The 27498-nt window shown below is 44.1% G+C and overlaps 2 protein-coding genes across 6 annotated transcripts; one reads left to right on the top strand and one right to left on the bottom strand.

Annotated features, from left to right (window-relative positions):
* Positions 1 to 661: 661 nt before the first annotated feature.
* On the bottom strand, positions 662 to 26954 carry LOC127603158 (equilibrative nucleobase transporter 1-like). Of its 5 annotated transcripts, none has more exons than XM_052069264.1 (13): positions 10700 to 10742; positions 8880 to 9090; positions 8395 to 8524; positions 8162 to 8208; positions 7355 to 7431; positions 5227 to 5319; positions 5016 to 5155; positions 4583 to 4686; positions 4358 to 4501; positions 2874 to 2981; positions 2184 to 2257; positions 1071 to 1121; positions 662 to 933 (listed from the first exon to the last, which is right to left on the bottom strand). In XM_052069264.1, the coding sequence occupies exons 2-13, from the start codon at positions 9064 to 9066 to the stop codon at positions 742 to 744; spliced, it is 1347 nt and encodes a 448-aa protein (XP_051925224.1). In that variant the 5' UTR covers positions 9067 to 9090; positions 10700 to 10742; the 3' UTR covers positions 662 to 741. The 5 variants fall into 5 exon arrangements, with proteins under 5 accessions (XP_051925224.1, XP_051925215.1, XP_051925210.1 ...); XM_052069255.1 differs by lacking the exon at positions 10700 to 10742 and adding an exon at positions 26912 to 26954 and having other exon boundaries at positions 666 to 933; positions 1071 to 1194; positions 2184 to 2370; XM_052069250.1 differs by having other exon boundaries at positions 666 to 933; positions 1071 to 1194; positions 2184 to 2370.
* LOC127597797 (uncharacterized) lies at positions 20063 to 22013 on the top strand. Its single transcript, XM_052061144.1, has 3 exons — positions 20063 to 20467; positions 21101 to 21727; positions 21975 to 22013. The coding sequence occupies exons 1-3, from the start codon at positions 20393 to 20395 to the stop codon at positions 22011 to 22013; spliced, it is 741 nt and encodes a 246-aa protein (XP_051917104.1). The 5' UTR covers positions 20063 to 20392.
* Positions 26955 to 27498: the final 544 nt, after the last annotated feature.

Raw genomic sequence — 27498 nt, forward strand, 5'->3', positions numbered from 1 at the left:
CATGTCTGAAAAGACGTTTAAAAACGTCTTTGGGAGTGAATGAGTTAACTGTACAAACGGTATAATACATAAACTGTAATTGTACATATAGTGAGGCAAGAGTGCTACTAGTACAACTGGTGAAGCGCTGCATGCTAACCGGTTGAGCTTTCTGTCACTGGTCATATGCAGTTTTTCCTCAAGTAACATGCGCAGTTGTTCTACAATTGAAGCGTACCAATACGTTATGAAGCCATTTGTGCATTTAATCAATATCCTTTATGTGCAGCCGAAACTCATGCCCGAGTCGCTTAGGAACCGGTTCCTTTCAGTCGTGATAGTGGGATGAGGCTCCTTGAGGCATTGAGGCTTTCCGTGCGATTGGTTTGACTCGTTTCCCGGCTTCAAAATGTGGTTCAATCCCCTCTGGCACCACCAAGTGCAAGGAATGCAAGGAAAAGGTTTTCTTGTGCAAAATGTTGAATAGGATTACACACATTATGACATGAAATTGACATAGAAAGTTGTGGAGGAAATGCAGTAATTGAGCCTGTATTGTGGATAAAAAAATATCCCCGCACAAAAAGTTATCTTAATCATTTTAATTAAAACAGAAATGTTTTTCAGCTGTTTTGGGGTCTCTGTTTCTTTTTCTTTTTTCTTTTTCTAGCAAGTGGCTGACATAATTTTCAACATGAAAGTGGGTGACGGAGTCTCTTTGGGGAGGGGGGGGGGTGAATTCTTTACTGTAGACATAATATTTCAGTCCAGAACTATAAAATAAGTTTCCATGTTAAGGCCATCACAGGGGCTTTTAAGCAGCTGCAATTTTGTGGTCATGTCAGTGATCTTGTTGGCTTTGGCCCTCTGGGATGCAAGTGCTCGACAGTGCAGAAAAACGTTCAGGGGATGACTAAAGGAGAACAGGATGAGGATGGTCAGCCCGATGTTCATCTGCAGACACGTGAATGGAGAGATCATTTTCATTTTTAAAAAATGATATTTTGCTGAAATGCAATCCAGTGTTTCTGTAAGCTGCTTAAGCTGCGGTTGTCTTGATTTCATTGCACCGTGTACTGTCATGCACTCACATATAAGGGATCTCCGTCCAGCAATTCTTCCACCACAGCAAAGCAGGCATACTGCAGTGAAGAGAAGACTGCCGAGAGACCGAAGATGAAGCCATACAACTTCCCAAAGTGACATGGTGGGAAACTACACGCAAGCACGCACAATCGCACATGCACACGCAAACACACACACACACACACACACACACACACACACACACACACACACACACACACACACACACACACACACACACACACACAGGACAGGAACACAGACAAAAGGGAGGTGCGTGAAAACTATTACAGTAGTTGCTTTTGTCAGTTGTCATACTGTATTTGGAGCGTGAACATTGTCATGTTTCTGAATCTGAAATAAGACAATATGATTAAACGGAGACATTCGGATTGAACAAAGATACCATGTATTTGACACTGCTATGGCTGCAAAAAAAAGAAACATTTTACAAACTGAATAATCGCTTGATTCTTGATCAATTTATTGATGAATTGGATTTTTAAAAAATAAAACAAATTTCTTTGCCTTTTTTTCAAAACAGGACATACCGGTAATTTGTAAATGAAAGCGCAGAAAATGCACAGGCCACTTTGAAGCAGTTACCTTGTTTGGTCCGGAACATCTTTCAGTGAATCGGCAAAAAAACTGAGGATTGATTTTTGCTAACACTTGGTGAATATTTACTGTTGAGACGGTGAGATAAAAAGGAGTTGTATGAATTGAAGTAGTGCATTGGCGGATTTACACGCGCAAGACAGGCTGGGCACGTTTCTGTTAGGTGTTAGAGAAATGGGTGTGTAGGTACATGACCTGGTTGGGGACAATTAAAGGGATGGATGAAAACCCACTTTTCATCCGTCCTTTTTGGAAAACCTCTCGTCCTCTGTCCCCAAAAAGGGCATTCCGTCCGCTTATTTGTACTCGTTTTTAATAAGTGAACAATGACATTTTCAACAAGAGTCATAAGAGAAAACTCATATTATTCATTTTGAAAATGTACCAAATAAAGCCTTCTGCTTGCCCACAAGGTCACAGAAATTCTTTGCCTTCAATCCCTCACAATGTTTAAGTGGAAATGCTAAGATCATTGTAGCTTTCGGGAATCGTTTACTCACGTCATTGCGACGAAAGCAGCCATTCCGCCATAGACAAAGCTGTAATTGACCATTAACGCGATGAAAGTGAAGTACTGGAGTGGCAACACGGGAATGGAAGCACAAATTGAGAAGATCAATGACACCAGTGACGTCAGGAAGAAAGAGAGAACTGCAGAATTCAGGTCAGCTTCTCGTTCACTCATTCCTATGAACATGAACATACACACAGAGGCGAACATGTCTGATCGATCAAACTGGAGAAAACCAATGGATGCATTTGATGTATTCTGGCTCCTTCAACTCATGATCTTTCATTATTTTATTTACAGTATTTACAGCTTTCTTGCTATGATGCAGTCAAACATTGTTACAAGATTGCAGCTAATGTGATGCATAGAGACTTGAGAGCTAGTGCTAAATCATTGCAGTATAGTAGAAAATGTAAACTATGCATCGGTGACAGGCCATGTCATACATTTCAAAACGAAGTAATCCAATATTGAAATTATATGACTTAAAACAGTCACTCACTCGCAACTTGGCAGGACAACTGACAATATAACTCGGGTTTAAATAATGAACACCTAAAGTAAAATGAACAATAATTCAATTCCTAAAGTTCCAGGGAGGTCAACGGTAGCAGTAACTGCGCACCTCGGAACAGAGGCCAACGGGCTCCCATTTTGGTGATTTTTGCATGCGTTATACCTGCCACCGGAGGTTTTCGCTTGTGTCGGTCGAGAATGAAGCCGTTGAGGGGAGCCACCAGCAACCCACACATCTGAGTGAAAGCAAAGGCATTGATGTACTGGCTCACTGCCAACACACAAAAAAGCAAAGGTGAGGCCTACTGTCAGTAATTGACCATGCCACGTTTCTATTAGCACCGAAAACACTGAAGACGGTCATATAATATTGTAACCAAGATTATACAAATGCTATTCTACCCTCTGTGTGCTCCTCTGGGGTTGTGCATGTGAAGGCAAAGGCAACAAATAGGCGCAAGGTGGTGCTCAAACACCTGCCCGTTCGCTTGGATGCAAAGAGGGCCTTTTAGCTGCAGACCATCACCCTGCATTCATCATTAAATCCTTTGAAAATAATTAAATAACAACTTTCCCTTCTTCTTCTCCTCCTCAACATCTCGGCTCTCGTATAGGTGAGTGACTCAAAACAGATGGGTAGAAATGTTTATACATTCCCTAAAATGACTTGGGGCGGCCTGGAGGTGCAGTGGTTAGCTCTTTAACTTCACAGTGCAGAGGTGCCGGGTTCGATTCCAGCTCCGGCCTTCCTGTGTGGAGTTTGCATGTTCTCCCCGTGCCCACGGGGGTTTTCTCCGGGTACTCCGGCTTCCTCCCACATTCCAAAAACATGCATGGCAGGCTGATTGAACAGTCAAAATTGTCTCTAGGTGTGAGTGTGAGCATGGATGGTTGTTCGTCTCTGTGTGCCCTGCGATTGACTGGCAACCGATTCAGGGTGTCCCCCGCCTACTGCCCGGAGACAGCTGGGATAGGCTCCAGCACCCCCCTTTAACCTTGTGAGGATAAAGCGGATCGGAAGATGGATGGATGGTTGGTGCTAATTTAACCACAATAATTGCACTATAAGGGCCTGGCGTCCACATATAAGGACGGTTTCATCAAGTAAGAAAAGAATTCTTTGTTTTCTTTGTCAAATAATATGACAATTTAATTGAGGTTCTAATTTAGGGAAGCACGGTGAAGTGACTTCTACTGTTGCTACTCTAGATAGTGCTATGCAAAGCATTTCACAATTTTAACTCATTCGCTGAATGTACGTGGACAGTACAGTCATGCAAGAGTCCGGGGTCCAAGGAGGTTAAAGGGGAACTCACGTCAAAAATCGACTGCAAGAATATGTTCGATGTCCCTCTCCGCGAGTTGAAACACAACATTAAGATTAATATGGCGCTGGCGGTATAACAATTCATCAGATTAATTCAGCGTTTTAAATCCACGTGAAGGGGGTGCCATTTTGACGTTACAACACCCTATGCTGTCGACTGAAATTGCTGGCAAAGTGCCCTCAGGTTCGCATTGCGGCTGTCACGTGACAAAACACAGAAAATAGGTGAGTTGTGTACATTATAAATAGCTAGATTAAAAATGTAAACATATAAAACTTGTCTTGTGGTTATGTTTGTGCGTTCATGTGTGAGTTCATACCAACTGATGTATCGCCATGAGCCAGACGCTCCAGCATGGGGTTGAGGGTGCCGATGAACAGATAATGTCTCAGTTGGATCACAGACAACCAGAGGACGACAAAGAAGAAGAATTTGGACAGAACACATTCACGGAAGGTTTTCTCTGAGGGAAAACAAGGCAGCTGAGATATAAAGACATGATTTCATTGAAGACGCTGTTTTAATAATTCATAATTGCACACACCGGGTCTTTCAGGCTCTTTCACGTCATGTGGCTTCTCCTCCACTGGCATCTGAAAGTCACTCTGTACAGTTTTATTGGACTTCCTTAATCTTCTGCAGGATATCCTGAAGTCAGAGACAATTATCAGAGAAAACAGTGGGCTGGATGGTTTTTGGAGGAGACCTGAGCCCCACCACAGCCTCAGAGGATGAATTTGACTCAGGGCACTGGCTATGCATGTTATTGGGCAAAAGAAGGTTTTTGTTTTTTTTTTCTTTTGCACCTTGATGCCCCTTGATGATCCCTGCATCGCAGTATTTGTATAGAGAAGATAGAAAAGTCAATTTCTCAAAATACAAGAACTTTTGATATTTCTACTTGGGACCTGGACGTCTTTTGACTCCCACCATCGTATTTCCTGCCCACTATGATGAGTAGTATTTTGCATTCCTACCCATACTTGTAGTGGTCAGGCGGCGGGTACGGGATTGAGGTTCTGGGAAACAGGAAGATCGTCCTGAGTATGTGATAGATGCTGCCGGCGGCCAAGAACAGGAAACTGGCCTTGAGAGGGATGCCTGACTCGTATGCCAACTTTAGGTATAAAGTGAAGATCATGACCAATTTGACAATCGCCATCAGCCTTGTTCGCCATTTCGACGCACTTTAACGAGGACGAAGACGCCCGAGGAAGAGTCGAAGGCCCCGTTGTAGATGGTGATGATGGTCGAACGATGAGCGCCAAACAGATTTGCCACCTTCAGGAGGAGAAATTCAATTGGGTGAGTTTCACATTTCAAGTCGCCTTCACCAAAGTCACAAATACATGAACACAAATCCAAGACTTTCTGCTTTGCTCTCGACGAAGGCGGACGCTTTTTGCTCAGCTCCTGTCTCCCCCCCCCCCCGCCCTCTCCTTGCTCGCCACTTCGTCTTTGTGCTGTCTTTGTCTAACTTTTCCTAGCCTCCCACTGTATTTTCATCCGAAGAACCAAGCATGGAATTAGTTGGCTGGTCTCTCGATGCAATCGACCAAATTTTTTCGACGAAAAGAGCAGGCAATGGGGAGCCGACTTGCCCTTCGGGGACATTTGCTGCCGGATACGCCCTTGATCCATGGAGAAAGTGGAGAATGGTGTGCCTGTCAATACTGTCCGTTGAGGATGTGGAAGACATCTACATTATCGGCCTTCTGATAGTAGGTATGCTGCGGTTTGGTGTTAGCAGCTTCCTGTTCTATCGCAAAATTCAACCGACTGGAGCGGCTTTATTGGAAGTGAAGAAGCTGCCGGTGATTCTGGTTGGTTTGGCGCGAATGTCCAACACTCGGACTCAAGCGGTGACTGAGCTCAACCGCAATATAGATGCGGTTTTGGAGCGACTCCGTACGATCGACAACAACATGGAGAAGTTGGAATCTGCGCTGCGGAAAGAGATTGCATTACTATCAGCAAAACATATTTTGCTGATAGGCGCCAGTGAAGAGATACAGGCCACGGACTCAAGGCTGTCTGAAATTGTTGGCGGCCGTCCCTCCAAAACAAACAACGCTATCTGAACCCTTTCCACCATCACCCCCCCTCCCCTCCTTCTCGGCCATGGACTGATAAGCCGAGACTGTCTTCATGAGCAGACCTGACGAAGCAGCTGTGGCCTGTACACACATACACATACACAACTGGACAACCACACGCGCATACACATCCTTGTTATCACCGTCTTCATCGCTCCGATCCTTTTTCCCCCGTGATGTGGTACGACCTGCGGAGTGCAAGGTGGTCCGTGCAGCTGGTCATTCTCGGCCGCGTCACGGTTACCCCCCTCTCCTCCCCCCTCCCCCTTCCCATTCATCCTCCCCCTTATTACATGTTATGTCTTGTGACTTGTTGTAACTGTCATATGCTTATTATGTGCTAGGGTCTTTTTTTTAATCCTGGACTTAAATTATCCTCGGAAGAGGATAGTTCGAACGTGTTTTTTTTTCCCTCTCCCTACCCAGCATTTTCCTGTCTGAATTCTGATTGTAATTTCCCCATTGCGGGACAAATAAAGGATATCTTAATCAAAAGCGCCTTTCATGCACAACAAACAATTTGAAGTGCTCCGAATTCCAACGTGTGACCCATGATCACGATGGGCAAAGCATGAGCATTTAAACGGTTCCTTCTGCCTACGGACAAACTCCTGGCTTTTTAAAAAACTGAAGTTGTTCATTTACATTCAAAGCTGAGCTCTGGCAGCAAATGATGTTGTGCTGTTTTGATCGCAGGATTCCAATTCAAGCACCGCGGCGCATTCATACTGCTTGTTGGGGACTTAAATCATCTCTCTCTGATGTCAATGTCATGAAACGGGCTTGACTGTGCGCTGAAAGGGAATCAAATTAAGATACTCCTCTATGCCAAATGTCACTGTCATTTCCCTTCAGCACAGAGTGAAACTTTGCAACGACAGTCGGCAACAAAATGACGGTGTCTGATGAACAATGAACATTTCAATGCATTTGTGTTCTACAGAAGGGTGCGAATTCCTGCTCATTCTGGTCAATCAGTTTATATACTACCGCAGACATGGTGTGAGCCATCATCTGCATTTTTCATACTGAGGGAGAGAAACAGAGCAAGATTGGCTGTGTGGAAAAAAAATTAATAAAAGGAAAGAAAGGGTTGGTAGGAAATTTGGACTCAGGATTGGGAAAGGATGGGCTCAGTTTTCTCTGGGAATGAACATGCTTTTCTTTCAATTTGGAAATGGGAGTGAGACAGGATGAGATTATATGTCCCAAAAAGTTACCTGCATGTTGCTCAGGAGCAGCATCATGCCACCAACAGCTATGAACGAGAGTGCTGGGTAAAGCATCATGGACAGAGCTGATGGCGAGAGACAAAGATCAGGACAAAGAGCATCCTCACATACATGATTCGATAATTACAAGATTCATCCATCCATCCATTTTGCGAACCGCTTAATCCTCACTAGGGTCGCGGGGGGTGCTGGAGCCTCTCCCAGCGGTCGATGGGCAGTAGGCGGGGGACACCCTGAACTGGTTGCCACCCAATCGCAGAATTACAAGATTCTATTTTTATATTACAGTATACAACATGTAGACAAGGGGTCACCACCAGGTAGCCTCAAAGGGAGAGGCTGGTATTTTCCACAGGTATTAATAAATAAATAAATATATACATTAAAAAAAAAAATCTCAGGGAGCCACAAAATGCTTCTACATTGCGGAGAACTCTGCATACGTTGTTTTTGTTGCTGTTGTTTTACTCATGTAGAAGAAACTAGTGTGTTGCATTTATGAAATCAGTAAGTTGTGACAGAGAACACAACCCTTTATAACTGCATGAAATAAATACGTTTAGAATGCTGACAAAAAAACAAAACACTCATTTATTGTTGTTCCAAGCACAGCACTTTTCAAACAGCGGTGGTTGTTTTAAAGTGCTCTGTAAATACAGTTAGTAGTCAAGTACAGTTTCAAACTGGCATCCCTGCACATGAATCAGTACCCAAGAAGTAACTCTTGGTTTCAAAAAGGTTGGTGAGCCCTGGTACTGGCAAAAGAAAAATATTTACTATCAGAAAAATATTTACCTGGAGTTGCAAAGGTCAACATCAAGATACCCGAGGTGTGAAGAGCTCTGATGCAACAAAAAAATCGATATTGTCACTGACCGCGTAATGATGTAGACAGACAGGTTAAAGGTTTGGACAAAAAAAATTGCACTTGATCTAAAAAAAAAACAACCCTCTCATGCTTTACTGCTTTATAAAATGTACGTTAAACATGTGTGATGTTATTTGAAAGATGATATTTCAGCACTCACAATCCAAAGAGCCGAGCCACCAAAGTGCCAAAACGATCAAAGATGACACCATTTAGAAATGTCAGGAAATTATTCATGAAGGATGCAATGGTGAAGACCAGAGAGAACTGTTCATCCTGGCCCCTGCAATCTGACATAAAAACAAAGAACTGAAAATAAATCAATAAATCTTGCATAGCATAATGTACAAACCTTTTTTATTTTTGGAGCAGCAATGACTCAATGGTTGTGATTGCTTCTCAAGACCGGAGAATTGACGTTGAAAATAACTTTTGCACAAATGTGGACTATTCCATCCATCCATCCATCCATCCATCCATCCATCCTTCTTCAATTCTCCAATAAAAATGTTTTGTATCATTATTTTGGGAATACAGATTTGGCCGGGCACTCCTTGTCCTAAGGCCTATCTTTGACAGATAATGAATATGCACTTATGAAATGATCAGAGAATATAAAATCTGAGGGGAGAACGGCAAACTGACCTTGGACCCGTGCTCCATCACTGTTTGTGGTGTTGACACAAAAGGAACCAAAGAACCCTCGCGACTTCAGGAGGAACACAAGTGAGGCCCAGCCGAATATAATTCCTGCGAAGAACAGACACTCCACCATGCCCGTGATGAAGGTGAAGACTTGTCGCGCTTTGAAGTGCTTTGAAGACGGCAACATCGTCCAAGCTTCTTGCGCACACACCTGGCGAGGAGGCGGAGATGTGAAATAAGAACTATGTGCCCGAGGACTGAGATTTGCAGTGCGGCATCCACGATGACATATGTATTGTGTTAAGCCTTACATACGTTTCATGTCAAAATGGAACCATTTGATAGCAGTGAAAATAACACAAATCTCACAAAATGTGATAACTTTTCATGAATTACATGAAAATGAAAATACCGTATTGGCCCGAATGTTTTTTGCATTGAAATAAGCAGTGGTGTAGTGGAGATTTTTTAAGTGGGTGTACGCAATTCTGGGATATTCTATATATACATACAGAACATCAATCATAGGCTACAACACCAGTTGAACTAACGTTAAATTTAATGTTTTACAGCTCCAAAATAATCACAGGCCAACGTTATTAAGCATAACTCGCATTAGGGCTAAAACCGAAATAAAAATTGAATGTGGCGTCGGGAGAAGTGGGTGGACGGCGTACCGCCGCGTACCACGCCCACTACACCCCTGGAAATAAGACTGAAAAAGTGGGGGTTGTCTTATATTCAGAGTCTAGACGTTATAGCCATTCACGACGCTAGATGGCGCCGATATCATTGAAGCGAATGCTGAACTTGACTCCCGGCCAAAGCGAAGCCCTGTCACGAAGAATAAAAATAAAAATAGCGGTAGCATGAAGAACAAAAATAAAAAATAGCGGTAAGAAAGAAAAGTGAAGAAACTAATAGAAGAGATAACAGAAAATGGAGAAACGCAGCAACAATCTGGAGAAAAGTGGGTAATTTACATTTCAAAAACCAGAAGCCATTCATTTACGAATGTGATTGCACTTTAGTTTTCGGATTTAAATGTTCAGATATTAAGATTTGAATGAGGCAAAATAACTCTCAAATATATTGTATAATCATTTGCTTCAGATGTACTGTAATTATTTTCTGTATAAAAAATAATTTGGTGTTCAAAAAGTCTTTTTTCAAACTTGAGTCTTGAAAAAGAGGGGGTCGTCTTATATTTGGGCCAATACGCTATTTTAAGCAGTCAAGTTTTTTTTTGTACGTTAGAAAGTTTGTGTATAACGAGGCTGCAGTTCGTCTCTTCAAATAGATTTTGCATTTTACAATTTGTGATTCATCAAGGAAAATGTGCTTATGTCCATTTTGAACGATGAAACACGGGTGTTCTGTCAATGTGTGGATTGTTTTCTGTGAGACAGTAATACAAGTTTTCAAGGAAGGACTGGAAACAATGCCGAGAACTGTCTATTTTCCGACCACATTTGCAAATCGCCCTCCTGCACAATCTTGCAGAAGGGTGTCCAGGGGGAATTTTGAAAATATGAAAGAGCACAAAAGCAAAAGAATGATCAGATCGACCAAACATAATGAAGAGAATTCATACAGTGGTCAGAAGAGATGCCTTTCCCCCCGAAACACGGATTCAGGCTTAATCGTCCATTTTTTAACATCAGACAGACCAAGTCGAAATGCATAATTTGCTATTGACAAACATTGTGAATATATTTTTGGCCCTGATCAAAATTGACCCAAAAAAATATACAATGCCTGCAAAGAATAATGAACAGGGTTAGGTTGCCACACCAACTATAAAACAAAGTTAGACCAACCTTGCAATTCCTCAGCGGAGCTCCCCAGCTGGTCTTCCAAATCTTATCATGTGTCATTGTCTCACACACTCTTCCTTATAAAGGGCAACACCCCATTGCTCATCACCATGGCTGTGGAACATCATGTGCTGTTGTTTATTTATTTTGTTTTTTTGGTCAAATGGCATTTTCGAGATCTAAAACAGTTCAAGATATTATCAGATGCACCGACATGCATTGTCGTGAAAAAGTAATTGCCCTCATTTCCCAATTTTTTTTTTCATTTTCCATTTTTATGTTTCAGAACATCAAACAAATGTCAACATCAGACAAGGATCAAACCAAGTGAACATAAAATTCAGCTTTAAATGGTGAAGGGGAAAGAAATATTCAAAGCGGAGATGTCTCAAAATGTGATGTCCAATTGCTTTTTGTCAACAGGCATTCTCAAGACCCAAACAAGTTCACGCTGATATCAGATGTCTTAATCGAACTGAAAATAAGGATCCCTATGGTTTGGGATATTTTTCTTTTATTATCTATTATGTAGCTGCCAGCATGGTTTTGCATCTACAACTGTTCCAAGACATTTTCATAAGGTCATTCATCGATTTGATGATGAAGTGTATACAATATCATTCACATCCATGCATTCATTTTGCAACATTCAATGTGTTCAAATAATGTGAAGATCATTTGAATGAGGATGCTTGTGGGCTTTGACTTCACAATTTTTTATTGAGAAAAATAAGATGCTCCAATGTTTTAAACTTCAGCCTGTTGCGTCTTTTACAAGCAATTTCTCCTGCTGTGGAGAACACACGCTCACAAGGGACGGATGAGGCTGGCGTACAAAGGAACTCCTTTGCGAGGTGGGAGAGGTTTGGGAAAGAAGTGTGTTGGTCCTTCCAGTACAGCTGCTTCCTGGAACCTTGATTGTCAAACATGGAGTGGAGAGTCAACCAATAATAATTACTGATTGTCAATTAATCATCAACATAGCAACCGTGAAAAGATGAGTGAACGTTTGTATACCTGGCGTAATACTGGGTGTATCGCGAACTTCATTCTCATGCTTGGCCCGATAATGCCTCAGCATGGTGGAGGTGCTTCTGTTGGTGTATGACAATTCGACTTGGCAAATTCGACATTTCACCTGTAATGAAATGTGAATAAGAAGTAACTAAGAGTTACCTTGAAATGTATTCGGATTAGAATGGTACAACACATGTCAATAATCTGAGAGGCACTCGGCGAGAGGCTCGCCGAGAGGCTCTCGGCGACAGAAGGCGATTTGAATAAATAAATAAATACCTTATTCTCCAGGACATCAAAATGGTCCCACACGGCGGATGATTTGCGTCTCTGCTCCATAATCGGCAAGGAAGGCAAGGCACGAACACGAAGTCTGCACTGACACGAACTTCGACAAGCGAGTGTGAGTGAGGTCTGGCTTGTTTCGGCAGATGGCATTGTGTTGCCAGACGCACTTCCTTATAAACACTGTGCGGCGGGCTTTTGCTGCGTCAACGCCCTCTGCACTGAGTCGACGCCCCCTGGACTAAGTGGCGCAGCCTAGACTGTGCCAAGCAGCCGATGCAGTCTAAACTGCACCGGTGCAGTTCACGTGTCAATTAGCAGCCTGGACTGTGTCAACGCAGCCGATGTGTCAATTAGCAGCCTGGACTGTGTCAACGCAGCCGATGTTTCAATTAGAAGCCTGGACTGTGTCAACGCAGCCGATGCAGTTCACGTGTCAATCACGTGACGTAATGAAGCAGCACATGCATCGACATGGTTTGCTCTGTGAGCCCGGCGCATGTGTCAATGCATCGGTGTCGCTGGACCCATCACTATGTTAAAGGACGAACTGGCAACCCGCGATGATAGCACCAACTTGGAGGAGCTCATCGAGCTGGCCCTCGTTGTGGACAACCGCATGCGGGAGCGTGAGAGGGAACGTATGGAAGAGCGAGGAACTACCCATTTTCCACCCGACGTACGGGTCGTCGGCCAGCTGAGCACGAGTCCTGGCGACCACCCGGACCCGAGCGTCATTCGTGTTCCGATCCAGCCGACGCTGAGGAGGAGCCCATGCAGTTGGGAGGCGGACGCCTGGGACCAGCGGAGAGAGAGCGTCGGATTCGGGATCGGGCCTGCTTCTACTGTGGCCAACCTGGACACCGGGTTTCCAACTGTTCCTTGACACCGGCCCGCCCGTCCGTGCGCCCCGAAAACTGTGAGTTTGTGCCCGATACTGCGTCACGGGAGTCGAGACGGGAGGAGGTCCATCCGGGACATCCACCAAGACTCGAGTTGGACGGAACTCTTTATGGTCCGGTACGGGTCATTTCTGTTCGGGCCTTGGTGGACTCTGGAGCGGACAATTGTTTTTTAGACCCCAACTTAGCTAAGGAACTGGGGTGCCATGTTGAGGTCCTAAGAGAGACAAAGCGGGTTCATGATCTTGACGGGCGACTCCTGGCGGAAGTGAAAGAAATCACCGCACCGGTAAAACTAAAATTATTGGGCAATCACGTTGAATACCGAAGATTCTATCTTATGCGGTCTCGATCCGTACCCTTAGTGTTGGGGTTGCCATGGCTGCGCGAACATAGCCCTGTCATTTCCTGGGAACGGCCGGCAATCGAGAGTTGGAGCGCTTTTTGCTATACTCACTGTTTGCGCTCGGCGGCAGAAAAGAGAGGGCCGACCCGTAACGAGTCACCCGAAGTTATTTGTTTGGATAAGGTTCCGCGTATTTACCATGACATGCGCCAAGTGTTTAGTAAAGACCGTGCCCAGTCCTTGCCGCCTCACCGGCCTTACGACTGCGCCATCGACCTGGTAGAGAACGCCCCACTCCCGAATTTCCGTTTATATCAGGTCTCTCAGCCGGAACAAGAGGCGCTGAGAGAATACATCGATAGCTCACTCTCGGCTGGCCTCATTCGGCCGTCTAAATCCCCATTGGGGGCCGGATTCTTCTTTATCGAAAAGAAAGACAAGACGTTACGCCCGTGTGTCGATTATCGGGGCCTGAACGAAATCACTTTCAAGAACAAATACCCACTTCCGTTGTTAGACTCGGCGTTCGCCCCCCTCCAATCCGCCACTATATTCTCCAAACTCGATTTATGAAGCACTTTCCATCTGGTCCGTATTCGTGAGGGGGACGAATGGAAGACAGCATTTAAGACCCCATTAGGGCACTTCGAATACCTGGTCATGCCATTTGGGCTAACCAACGCGCGCGTGGTCTTTCTGTGTCTCATTCACGACATATTAAGAGATTTTCTGAACCTGTTTTGTTTTGTTTATTTGGATGACATCTTAATTTTTTCCCGGACTCTTGCGGAACATCAACACCATGTCAGGCTGGTTTTGCAGCGTCTACTAGAAAACCGGTTATTCGTAAAAGCAGAAAAGTGCGAGTTTCACGTCGAGTCCATCTCATTTCTGGGTTTTATTATCGAGAAGGGTCAGCTGAGAGCTGACGAAGCCAAAGTTAAGGCCGTAGTAGACTGGCCCACGGCCACCAATAGAAAGCAGTTGCAACATTTCCTGGGTTTCGCTAATTTTTACCGCCGCTTCATTCGCAACTACAGCCAGAGAGCCCTGCCTTTGACCCGGTTAACCTCTGTCAAGATCCCCTTTAGGTGGGACACTGATGCTGACCACGCGTTCGCTGAATTAAAGAAAGCCTTCACGAACCCTCCTGTATTGCAGCATCATAACCCCTCCTATCCGTTTGTCGTAGAGGTGGACACGTCGGAGTCCGGCGTGGGGGCCGTCTTATCGCAGCGATCCCCAGTCAACCAAAGACTTCACCCCTGCGCCTTTTTCTCTCGTTGCCTCAGCCCAGCAGAAGCACACTACGACGTGGGGAACCGTGAACTGACGGCTAGCAGTTCACGGTTCCCCACGGTTTTGGCATTGCAAGAATGGCGACATTGGCTCGAAGGCACTGAAGAGCCATTCACGGTGTACACTGATCACAAGAACCTTGCCTACATCCGGTCAGCCAAGAGACTAAACTCCCGCCAAGCACGGTGGGCGCTTCTCCTCACTCGCTTCAACTTCACGCTCACCTACTGCCCGGGCTCAAAGAACATTAGACCGGATGCACTCTCCCGCATCCATGACCCTGCGGAGAGGAACAATGAACCCCAAAACATTGTTCCGGACCATTGTATTGTGGGGGCACTGAGGTGGGCCGTCGAACGTAGGGTCAAGGAGGCCCAGAACGGAGTTCAGGTACCGGCCGGTTGTCCGGCCGGGAGACTGTTTGTACCCCCACCTCTGCGCGCGGAGGTGTTACAGTGGGGGCACACTTCTAAGGTGGCATGCCATCCAGGGGTGAACCGGACCTTGGACCTCGTGTCGCAGCGGTTTTGGTGGCCGGAGCTACGCAAGGATACCCAGGACTATATCAAGGCCTGTTCCACCTGCGCATGCAGTAAGGCGTCCCACCAACTGCCGGCTGGTTTGCTGCAACCGCTGCCTGCTCCTTCTCGACCATGGTCCCACATTTCCCTGGATTTTGTTACCGGCCTGCCTCCTTCCCGGGGAAAATCAGTCATACTCACCATAGTTGACCGCTTCTCTAAATCTGCCCATTTTGTTGCGTTGTCCAAACTGCCCTCTGCCCAGGAAACCGCCGACCTTCTAGTGAGACACGTCTTCCGTCTTCATGGAATTCCGGTGGACATTGTGTCGGACCGGGGCCCTCAATTCGTCTCCAGGGTATGGAAACGTTTCTGTCAGGCCATGGGGGCCACGGCGAGTCTGTCTTCCGGATACCACCCACAGTCCAATGGCCAAACGGAGCGCATGAACCAGGATTTGGAGGCAGCTCTGCGCTGCGTTTGCCTCCATCGCCCCTCCTCGTTGTCGGCCCACCTGCCTTGGGTGGAATACGCCCACAACACCCTCGTCTCATCAGCTACCGGTCGGTCTCCTTTCATGGCGGCGTATGGTTACCAACCTCCTCTGTTTCCTTCCCAGGAGGGTCAGGTGGAACTCCCTTCCATACAGCTGCATCTACGACGGGCCCATCGCATATGGAAGGAGACCAGAGCAGCACTGTCACGCACGGCTCAGCGGAACCGGCAGATCGCTGACCGTCGCCGACGCCCAGCACCCAGCTATCAGGTGGGACAGAAGGTGTGGCTGGCAACTAAGGATCTGCGACTCGCCGGTACATCTCGCAAGTTGGGGCCTCGATTCACTGGACCGTTCGAGGTGGAATCGGTCCTCAGCCCCGTCTCCGTCAAGCTCCGACTACCGCCCACCATTAAGGTCCACCCCGTCTTCCATGTTTCCCCGTTGAAGCCGGTGGTCACCAGTCCCCTGGCTGCTCCGCCCACGTCGCCGCCTCCTCCACAAATCGTCGACGGCGAACCAGTGTACACCGTGCGTTAAATCTTGGACTCTCGGCGCAGGGGTAGGGGTTTTCAGTATTTGGTTGACTGGGAAGGCTACGGCCCGGAGGATCGGCAGTGGATCCCCGGCTCCTGGATCTTAGACCCGTCCCTGCTCCGGGCTTTCCACGCAGCGCACCCGTCAAAGCCGGGTGGTCCGCCAGGAGGCGTCCGTAAGAGGGGGGTACTGTCACGTTTCGGTTTTGCGGTCTGGCCAGCAGGTGGCATGAGTGGTCTTCCTAGCGCACCTGCTGGCAATCGGTAATCTATAGACGCACTATTTAAGGACTCCACCGTCCTACACCTGTTGTTGGGAGTATTGTTTAGGGCATTGCTATCCTCACTGTTCATTGACTTAGTGCCTTTTGACCTCGTCGTGATTTCGCGTATAGTTCTCGGTACCAAGTTTTTGTGTAAGTACTATTTTATTTTGATGATCTGGCTTTTTGTGCGTGCACAAAGTGTTACATTGTTTTTCGTTCGTAGTTTGCGGGCTTTACTTTCCTTTCTTGCTCTTTTGTGCAAGCACCTTTTGTTAGTCGTTTTTGATTTACCTCCTGGTCCTCATTGTGGACCAGCGCTTTATGTTCTCGCTTTATTTTCGGTTCGATTAAGACATTAAATTGTCTTTACTTCAGAGACCTTGTTTCTGTCTACGTTTTTTGGATCCCCCTCCTAAACTCGGTTTATCCGAGTCCCTACCAATCTGGAAGTGGGTGAATGTACAGACGTAAAGTGGAACTTCCAACTTTCGTACAGGGACAACATTCGTACAGGGCTATTTTGAAATTATTACACGGACAAGAATTGAGCATTGTCTTTAAATAAAGAGACGCTACAATTCAATAATAAAGAGATGCTACAATTCAATAAAAAAACACACACAGGAAAGATATAAATATGTGTATTTTGGGGGGAGTAAAATAAAATGGGGCGGCCCGGTAGTCCAGTGGTTAGCACATCGGCTTCACAGTGCAGAGGTACCGGGTCCGATTCCAGCTCCGGCCTCCCTGTGTGGAGTTTGCATGTTCTCCCCCGGGCCTGCGTGGGTTATCTCCGGGTCCTCCGGTTTCCTCCCATATTCCAAAAACATGCGTGGCAGGCTGATTAAATTGTGTAAGTGTGAGTGCGAATGGTTGTTCGTTTCTGTGTGCCCTGCGATTGGCTGGCAACCGATTCAGGGTGTCCCCCGTCTACTGCCCGAAGACAGCTGGGATAGGCTCCAGCACCCCCCGCGACCCTAGTGAGGATCAAGCGGCTCGGAAGATGAATGAATGAATGAATAAAATAAAATGACTTTTTGGCATCTTTCACAACGTCAATCAGAAATGAACACTTTTGGATTTTGCATTAAGGATGCGGAGGTGTAATTTCCAGAACGATGCCATGCACGGTTGTTTTGACGTGATTAAGATGACATTCAGTGTTCTTTGCGTGATTTAAAAAAAAAGACACTACAATTAAATGAGTAACACAGACTTTAAATTCGTCAACTGGTGGCCTGCGAGCTGCATGTGGCTGCTTGCACTGTAAATCAGTTTTGTGACATCCTTGAACGGTCATTTTTCTGCACGATAGCCCCTCCCACATACATAAAACCTGTAGTGGTATGGAAGAGTACAGAATTGGGTTACTTACTGTAGCACAGTGCAACAGAGTCGTGCTGGAGGAAGAATTTACTCAGTTACCGTTTGCGTAAAATCTGCTTAGTTGAACACAAAACTGTTGTTTTGTTGTATAAATGGCTTAGTTTCACTTTCTGCTATCTGATGGAAGAGCATTTACCGGTAAATGTTCTGTCTGTCGCCATATGTCACTGGCATAGATATTATTGACTGTAAAATATATTTTACTTTTAGACCTATTAAGTGAAACTAGATAATGTAATGATTGGTGTCATTGGTGTCTCTCTCCCCCCACTCGTGGACATCTACTAGTCCCGTCTGATCCACCAAGCCACCCGGATTGCAGGTGACCCCACCCACCCATCCCACAGCCTCTTCAGCCTGCTGCCGTCGGGAAGGAGATTGCAAAGTCTCCGTGCCAGAACCAGCAGGCTCAAAGAAAGTTTCTTCCACCGGGCGGTCAGGAACTCAACTCCCTCCCTGCTCTGCCCGCACTCCCCACCCTCTGCGCGACCCCTGCCTCCTGTCACAGACTATGACCCTCCCCTCATTATCTGACCATTTCATCTATGCTGCGTGTCATATGTAAACATATTTGACAATAAAGATGACCTTGACCTTGATCTCTTGTGCTATACCGACGTGCCACGACACAGTGGTTGGGAGTTACTGCGTAAGAATCTAAATTTTTGAAGGTCAGTAGCCTACTGCTATATATGTCTGATGGCTTTATTGTGTTTTCATTCCTTATTTATAGCACTTGTTGTTTCCATGCACTATACTTGCACTACTTGCACTATAGCATGCCGGCTGCCACATAGTCAGCAGATTGCGAAGAAGCCATCTTGCGTGCCTTGTGTGTGTGTGTTTACAGTATGATGTATGATGTTTATAGCCTATGCTTATAGCCGCTGCTGGGGTAAAAAAATCCCTTCCCAAAATTTGAGCTCATACACTCCTTGCCCCTCTGCGTCATGTCTATTTCGAGCTCTCTTGTGGTTGGTCTCATATTATCACCATCTTGCTCCAAAGCTCAAATACAGGGACATCCAACGCAAGTGGTCAGAAGACACTACTTGGAGGACAAACGCTGATGGAATCATGTGGTTTTTGAGCCACGGTTTCTGGTAGAAAAGTCGAGTCCTCCGTACAATGGCTTCACCTGATTGCTCAACTCCATCTCCCTGCAGCTCAGATGACAAGACGCTTGATTGTACGCCGGCCCCGGACTCTTCTCGGTACACATCACACAGGACAAAGCAAGGTGGGATCGACAGCTTGTGCTACGGGCTCAGTGTGGCTTGGCACCATCTGAGGCCGTTCATCCCATTCTTCCTCATTTGCTTCCTGGTGGTGGCCCTCATGTACCTCATGCAGGCCATCGTCTACGGGGGTCCGTTGATACTCCGAATCAACCGGACACTTTTTCGCCAAAATAGAACGTTTCCCCTGGCGGCATCTCCTCGCAGTGGACTGGCATGGATGGGTAGATTGTGACTTGGATATCAACAGGGTCTCACCAGAGAATACGACACCATTTTGTTATGTATACTATTCACTTGTGTTTTTCCTGTCATTGTTATTAGACCGAGGAATTCAAAGTTATGATTTACTTTGCAATTGCTGGACTGGTTGTCAGAGTGTTAAGCCTTTAGCAACCAGTGCAAAAGAGTTACATTTGATATCTCCTTTGGCCTTTTTCAACCAAAAAAAACTATGTGTTTTTACCTGTATTAAATGGTTGTGATGTCAGTTGATGTTAAAAGAATGAAGAAGAAATTTTACATTTTCAAAATGTATTTCAATAGTTTGGGGACATAAAATAACATCAATTTTTTTCATAGCTGATTGTTTTTTTCAGTGCTTTTGGCAGAAAAATGTGTAGGGTGCAACACCATATCTTTATTGGAGTTCGACAATAATGGGTTGTCCATGTTCAATTGTTCATTTGACAACATGGTCAATCAAACGGTCACCCTGGGATCTGGTCCTTGAAACTGATACCTGTGTTTGCTTTCTGAATGTGCGTTATCGAATGGTTGAGCTGGTTGTTAAAAGGTTAAGAGAAAGAATCTTTATGTTTATTAGATTATGATACACACCCCGGTTAACAATCACACTCCTTTTTCATCACCTTTGTGAACATTCCATTAGGGCTGGGTATCGATTCAGATTTTAAAAATCAATTTGATTACTGGTAGATTCACGAGGGCCCAGTTTGATTGGATTTACGATTTAGTTCAGGATTTTTTTGTGCTGTACCATTCATTATTTTCAATATCCATACAATTGCTTTCTCCAATGAATATAAAATTTACAGAAGAGGATTAGGGCCAATGAAGAAAGAAAAAATAAGGTTGGCAAGATTCTGACTTTATTCTCAGAATTCTGACTTTAAAGTCAGAATTCTGACTTTAATCTCAGAATTCTGACTTTAAAGTCAGAATTCTGACTTTAATCTCAGAATTCTGACTTTAAAGTGAGAATTCTGACTTTAATCTCAGAATTCTGACTTTAATCTCAGAATTCTGACTTTAAAGTGAGAATTCTGACTTTAATCTCAGAATTCTGACTTTAATCTCAGAATTCTGACTTTGTGACGTTCGTGGAGCTATGAATTGTGGGGGGACCGTCAGCGTGTCGCGTGACTTGAAAGAACGGACATCATGTCGTCACCCAGCGACTTTTTGCGTGGCCGAGGAGTGTCGGAGGACCTCCTTTCACTTTTGGAGGAGCAGAGGGTGAGTAAACAGTGCGTCGTGTTTGTTTCATTTGGAGTTGACGTGCTCCATGAAGCTTGTAGCTCCGTTGCTAATCCGAATGTCATGAATGGATGCACCCAGTTTACATTCGCGAATAAGTAGAACGTAACCAATTTAAATGGGTACGTTCCTGTGACGCCACACAACGTTGTTAAAAACAACACCACTCTCGACATCGAACTCCTTTGTGTGGATGACAGTGGCCGTCTGGAGCATCGTTGCAGCCTAATTGCCGTGAACTGAACACACCTGTGGTCGTGTCGGAGCAAGTACTGTAGTGACGTGCCGCAATTCAAGGCTACATCATTTGAAGTATGTGCACATGCACGCATAAATGAAGTCAACAGTTGATGAATTGCTGTCTGAATAGGGACTTTATTATCATAGTTGCATATTCTAATACAAATAGGTTATAGAGTAATTTTCAAGCATAAATGTATCTTTGTACATTCTTAACGGTTTTCAACATTGAAGAGTTGCAACATGTTTGCCTGTGTATTTGGTTTACAATTGTAGAGATTAGTATTACATTTGTGCTTCATACTTTAAAATTAAGCGATTATGTGTTACGGTGATTGAGTGTATATTTTTTCTATTTGTCTTGTTGTGCAGATTGACAGTGATGTCATAGCACTGATGGACGATGCCACCCTTGCCAATTATGTCCCGTGCTATGGAGACCGTATAGCACTCTTCAATTTTTGCAAGACTCAACAGCTCCCATCCAAAAGAAAAAATGGACTTTTGGAAAAATTACGTGAAAAAATGAAAATCAGGAAAGAAGACGGGAAAGAAGACACGTCCTCAAAGACACAACAAGCAAGACAGACGAAGAGGCAGAAAACAACGAGAAATGTTGCAATTGGATGGATACACAATGATGGAAAAATAACCAAACAGGTGAGGGAGAAGCAGGGAGGGGGTACCAGAAAATTTCAAATGTCCACAGAAGCTGGGTTGAAAGAAATTCTCAAGGAAGGAAAGAAACTATTTTTCCCCGATGGAATTTCTCCTAAAGGATCTGAATTGGACTTTCAGTTTGAGGTGTGGGATTTCAAACAAAACCTCCTAACTGATGAAACCTGCCAATCCATCGGCAATATGTATGAGGCTGCAAAGCTCACGTTGTTGCGCTTTTACATTGCAACAAGGCCAAAGGACGACCACCATGATGGCAGCACAGCGTCCAAAGAAGTATTGGTTGTGGCTGCCAGTGACTACAACTCTGAAATTGAAGAGGTCTCTGTCGATTCAAATGAAATCTACACGGCATTCGACGTTTCTGTTGATTCAGAAATTACTTTTGGCCCCACATACAACACGGAGGGAGATGCAGACATCACACTTATCTATGATGGTCCACCAGATCCACAAGATGTGATGACAATAACTGTCCACTACACTGACACATTGAATGATATGATCATAGCATTCTCTGAAAATGCAATCTTAAACAAATCACTCAATGTGAAACGCATACTCCCAGATAATACAGAAGAAGCAGGTGTTGGATCTGGAGTACTGAGGGATGTTCTCAGCTGCTTCTGGCAGGAATTCTATGACCGATGCACCCTTGGTACATCAATTAAAGTACCATTCATTCGCCATGATTTTCCTGCAGAAAAGTGGAAAGCAGTTGGGAGAATTCTTTTAAAGGGATACCAAGATTGTTGCTACTTCCCAAACAAACTTGCATTTCCTTTCCTCGAGCAGGTGCTTTTCAACTGTGTCTATAGTGATCTAAAAACCCATTTTCTGCAGTTTGTGAGCAGCCAAGAACGTGAAGTTTTGATGGAAGCAATGAAGGACTTTTCAGAAGTGGACCTAGATGATCTTGTGGAAGTTCTTGACAGCTACGGGTGTAGAAAAAGAATCTCTGCTGAAACCTTTCCCACAATACTGCAGGAAATAGCACACAAAGAGCTTATCCAAAAGCCCTTGTTTGTGATTGACTGCTGGAGGGAGGTTACTCTTCACCGTGTTTCCATCAGTCTTGAAGCACTGAACAAGTTGTGCTCGGACTTGCAACCTACCTCAAAAAAAGTCTGCCAACTGCTGAAATTTGCAACTGATTTAACCCCAAAGCAGAAGGAAGTGATAAACCATCTGAAAAGGTTCATCAGAGAGTTGGATGAATTCAAGCTTCAGAAGTTTCTCCGGTTTTGCACTGGATCTGATCTTGTTGTAACCAACGCCATTCTTGTGGAGTTCCAGGAAATGACTGAGTTTAGTAGAAGGCCGGTGGGTCACACATGTGGAAAGGTTCTGCATATTGCTGACAGCTATGAAAATTTTCCAGATTTCCGATCGGAATTCAATGCTGTTCTTGAAAGTAATGTCTGGGCGATGGACATTGTTTAGCTTTTTCTTACCCGTAACTGTGTTAATAAGCCATCGTAGGTAGGTTGCATCAGCACTACATGGCTTGGGTACATTATTGTGTTCACTGTTTACACTAAGTTTTGTAGAAACAAACGTTGCATTGTTTGCCGTTTTTATAGTTACTGCATATAGAAATAACTTGCATTTGGTGTTATATTACAGTAATATACAGTTCTGGGGTTTTATATACAAAAAGGCAAAGAAGTTATAGATAACCATTGGATGGTTGTTTCAACAGCTATACTGTATTATTTAGGTCCATGCTTCTATCATTAAAAGTAAGAATTTATTGTGTTCAATAAACTTACTCTTCATTCACTGTTTTTCTGTCTACACATGAATATTGACGGTTAATATACTTGTGTGCAACGGTGAATGGTTTAATAACATTTTACATATATTTCCTAATGGCTGTGAGGCACGTCGGCCTCACAGTGCAGAGGTGCAGGATTCGAATCCGGTTCCGGCCTTCCAGTGTGGAGTCTCCGGCTTCTCCGCATCCTCCCACATTCCAAAAACATGCGGGGCAGGTTAATGGAACACTCCAAATAATTGTCCGTGATTGTGAGGGGAGATGGTTGTTCGTCTGTGTGCACTGCGATTTACTGGCAACCGGTTCAGGGTTCCCCCCCCCCCCCCCCCCCCCACTGCCCAACAACTGCTGGGACAGGCTGCACAGCATATCTCGTGACCCTTGTGAGGATAAAGCGGATCAGAAAAAGTGTGGAGATGTTTTCTATCAATATTAACAATAAGACATCCATCCACTTTTGACCCACATATCCTCCAGGGTCACGGGACATGCTGGAGCCATGGCAATGTTGTTTAAAATAAAGGTTTCAGAAAGGGCAAGTCCGTGTACCTCCAGCCCACTGCTGAAAAGAGTGCAATTTAGAGAAGTCAAAAAACAACTGGTTTATGGAGCAAATTTGAAGCTTCATTTTCCCAAAATTGCATCAGTACATACTGTATGTCAAATAGACTTCAGTAATTCCTCTCTCAACTTAACATACAAGTCACTTGCATCCAATGGATCTGATGGCGCGTGCCATTCATTTTCCTCCATAAGCAAACAACACAGTTCAAATACAGTTTCATCACAAGGAAAATTGCCTTTTGTAGTGCACTCTTCCATACATGCAGTGACCTCTTCCGTTCCAACAGGTTTTAATTGATCCTCGGCACTGTGCATCGCAGGGAATGAATACACGACGACTGGTCGACCTGAAGCTGTATCATGGTGCAAGCTTGGTCTTATTTTGTGTGTGTTCCACGTGTTGACAACTTCATCCAGCTCATCCTGAACACAAAGCAGAATAGTTAAGTCTTATATTTTCATTTGTCCAAAAACAATTTGTCCAGAAAAATTATTCTACCTGCACAAGGTTGAGAAAGCAGAACCGGATAAGACTTTTATCCAGAAAATCTCCTGAAAAGTGGCCATCATCTTGAAGTGTTTGAAATAAATTAATCCAAAACTGTGCACTCTGTTTGCGAAGGGTGGACCACCACCCTTCAATACGCTGATTGGCTGTACTTCTTCCGTAAAGGAAACTTTTCTCCGCAGCAAAATTGTCTGAGTGGTTTCTACGCAAAAACATCTGCATCTGTTCGACACAAACATTTTCTGTGCCCCTGTCTGCACGGATCCTCTCTGGACACCCACCAATGCGTGAAACAGTTTTTATAAAATGACTTGCAACCACCTTAGGGTCACTGTTTGTGGTATAGGCTTCCGCCCATAACACATACCGGCTAAAGCCATCAATACAGCCATTGATGCCAATCCCGTAGGGCTTTAATTTGTCATAGCCATCCAGGTGCCAAAGAGCATTTGGCCCCCGACAGTTGTATTGGCGCCTTCTTAGGCGACGTGCTCTTCTTATTCCCACACCTACAGGGTCAACAAATTGTATAATTTGTCTTATTGTATCTTGTGACACAACAAATCCTTTTTGAATGGCACGCAGATGAAGCCACCGATAACCTTGCATCTGTCCACTAGTCATGATCTCGTGCTGGACAAAAGCCAACACGTCTCCCAGGTCTGACTGGTTCTTTCTTCGAAAAAGACCAAGTCTTTTGCATATCCTTTTCAGAGTCCGAATACTTAAAATAGTTTCAGCATTATGTGCTAAAATCGCAAGTATTTCCTTATTACTGAATCAAAGTCTAAAACATAGCTTGATCAAGTCATCCAAATCTGGATTTCCAGCCACTGTTTGAGTTGCACCCTCCATCAGTCACTTTATCTGCACAAGAAAAGAGACAACAATTACAATCTGACAAAAAACAATGGTGGACATTTTGAAAACATGACTGCATGACCTTATGCTTGTTAAAGTTTTTAATAATGTTCTCGCTCATGGTACTGTGTTAGTTCAAACTCAAGTATACTCATATTCAGTAAATAGTCTAAAAGTAAATAGAGGTGGGTGTGCACATACTTCCTACGACACGACCGCGTGATCAGTGTGTTCAGTTCACGGCAATGAGGCTGCAACGATGCTCCAGACGGCCACTGTCATCCACACAAAGGGGTTCGATGTCGAGAGTGGTGTTGTTTTTAACAACGTTGTGTGGCGTCACAGGAACGTACCCATTTAAATTGGTTACGTTCTACTTATTCGCGAATGTAAACTGAGTGCATCCATTCATGACATTCGGACTAGCAACGGAGATACAAGCTTCATGGAGCACGTTAACTCCAAATGAAACAAACACGACGCACTGTTTACTCACCCTCTGCTCCTCCAAAAGTGAAAGGAGGTCCTCCGACACTCCTCGGCCACGCAAAAAGTCGCTGGGTGACGACATGATGTCCGTTCTTTCAAGTCACGCTACACGCAGACGGTCCCCCCACAATTCATAGCTCCACGAACGTCACAAAGTCAGAATTCTCACTTTAAAGTCAGAATTCTGACTTTAAAGTCAGAATTCTGAGATTAAAGTCAGAATTCTCACTTTAAAGTCAGAATTCTGAGAATAAAGTCAGAATTCTGACTTTAAAGTCAGAATTCTGAGAATAAAGTCAGAATTCTGAGAATAAAGTCAGAATCTTGCCAACCTTATTTTTTCTTTCTTCATTGGCCCTAATCCTCTTCCGTATTGAAAATGGAGAAACGCAGCAACAATCTGGAGAAAAGTGGGTCGAAGATCGGCCAGGTTAACCAGCAGATGAGGAGAAGTTATGATGTAATTTACATTTCAAAAACCAGAAGCCATTCATTTACGAATGTGATTGCACTTTAGTTTTCGGATTTAAATGTTCAGATATTAAGATTTGAATGAGGCAAAATAACTCTCAAATATATTGTATAATCATTTGCTTCAGATGTACTGTAATTATTTTTTGTATAAAAAATAATTTGGTGTTCAAAAAGTCTTTTTTCAAACTTGAGTCTTGAAAAAGAGGGGGTCGTCTTATATTTGGGCCAATACGCTATTTTAAGCAGTCAAGTTTTTTTTTGTACGTTAGAAAGTTTGTGTATAACGAGGCTGCAGTTCGTCTCTTCAAATAGATTTTGCATTTTACAATTTGTGATTCATCAAGGAAAATGTGCTTATGTCCATTTTGAACGATGAAACACGGGTGTTCTGTCAATGTGTGGATTGTTTTCTGTGAGACAGTAATACAAGTTTTCAAGGAAGGACTGGAAACAATGCCGAGAACTGTCTATTTTCCGACCACATTTGCAAATCGCCCTCCTGCACAATCTTGCAGAAGGGTGTCCAGGGGGAATTTTGAAAATGTGAAAGAGCACAAAAGCAAAAGAATGATCAGATCGACCAAACATAATGAAGAGAATTCATACAGTGGTCAGAAGAGATGCCTTTCCCCCCGAAACACGGATTCAGGCTTAATCGTCCATTTTTTAACATCAGACAGACCAAGTCGAAATGCATAATTTGCTATTGACAAACATTGTGAATATACTTTTGGCCCTGATCAAAATTGACCCAAAAAAATATACAATGCCTGCAAAGAATAATGAACAGGGTTAGGTTGCCACACCAACTATAAAACAAAGTTAGACCAACCTTGCAATTCCTCAGCGGAGCTCCCCAGCTGGTCTTCCAAATCTTATCATGTGTCATTGTCTCACACACTCTTCCTTATAAAGGGCAACACCCCATTGCTCATCACCATGGCTGTGGAACATCATGTGCTGTTGTTTATTTATTTTGTTTTTTTGGTCAAATGGCATTTTCGAGATCTAAAACAGTTCAAGATATTATCAGATGCACCGACATGCATTGTCGTGAAAAAGTAATTGCCCTCATTTCCCAATTTTTTTTTTCATTTTCCATTTTTATGTTTCAGAACATCAAACAAATGTCAACATCAGACAAGGATCAAACCAAGTGAACATAAAATTCAGCTTTAAATGGTGAAGGGGAAAGAAATATTCAAAGCTGAGATGTCTCAAAATGTGATGTCCAATTGCTTTTTGTCAACAGGCATTCTCAAGACCCAAACAAGTTCACGCTGATATCAGATGTCTTAATCGAACTGAAAATAAGGATCCCTATGGTTTGGGATATTTTTCTTTTATTATCTATTATGTAGCTGCCAGCATGGTTTTGCATCTACAACTGTTCCAAGACATTTTCATAAGGTCATTCAT

The sequence above is a fragment of the Hippocampus zosterae genome, chromosome 1 (genome assembly GCF_025434085.1).
Source record: "Hippocampus zosterae strain Florida chromosome 1, ASM2543408v3, whole genome shotgun sequence".
In the NCBI taxonomy this organism is placed as follows: Eukaryota; Metazoa; Chordata; class Actinopteri; order Syngnathiformes; family Syngnathidae; genus Hippocampus; species Hippocampus zosterae.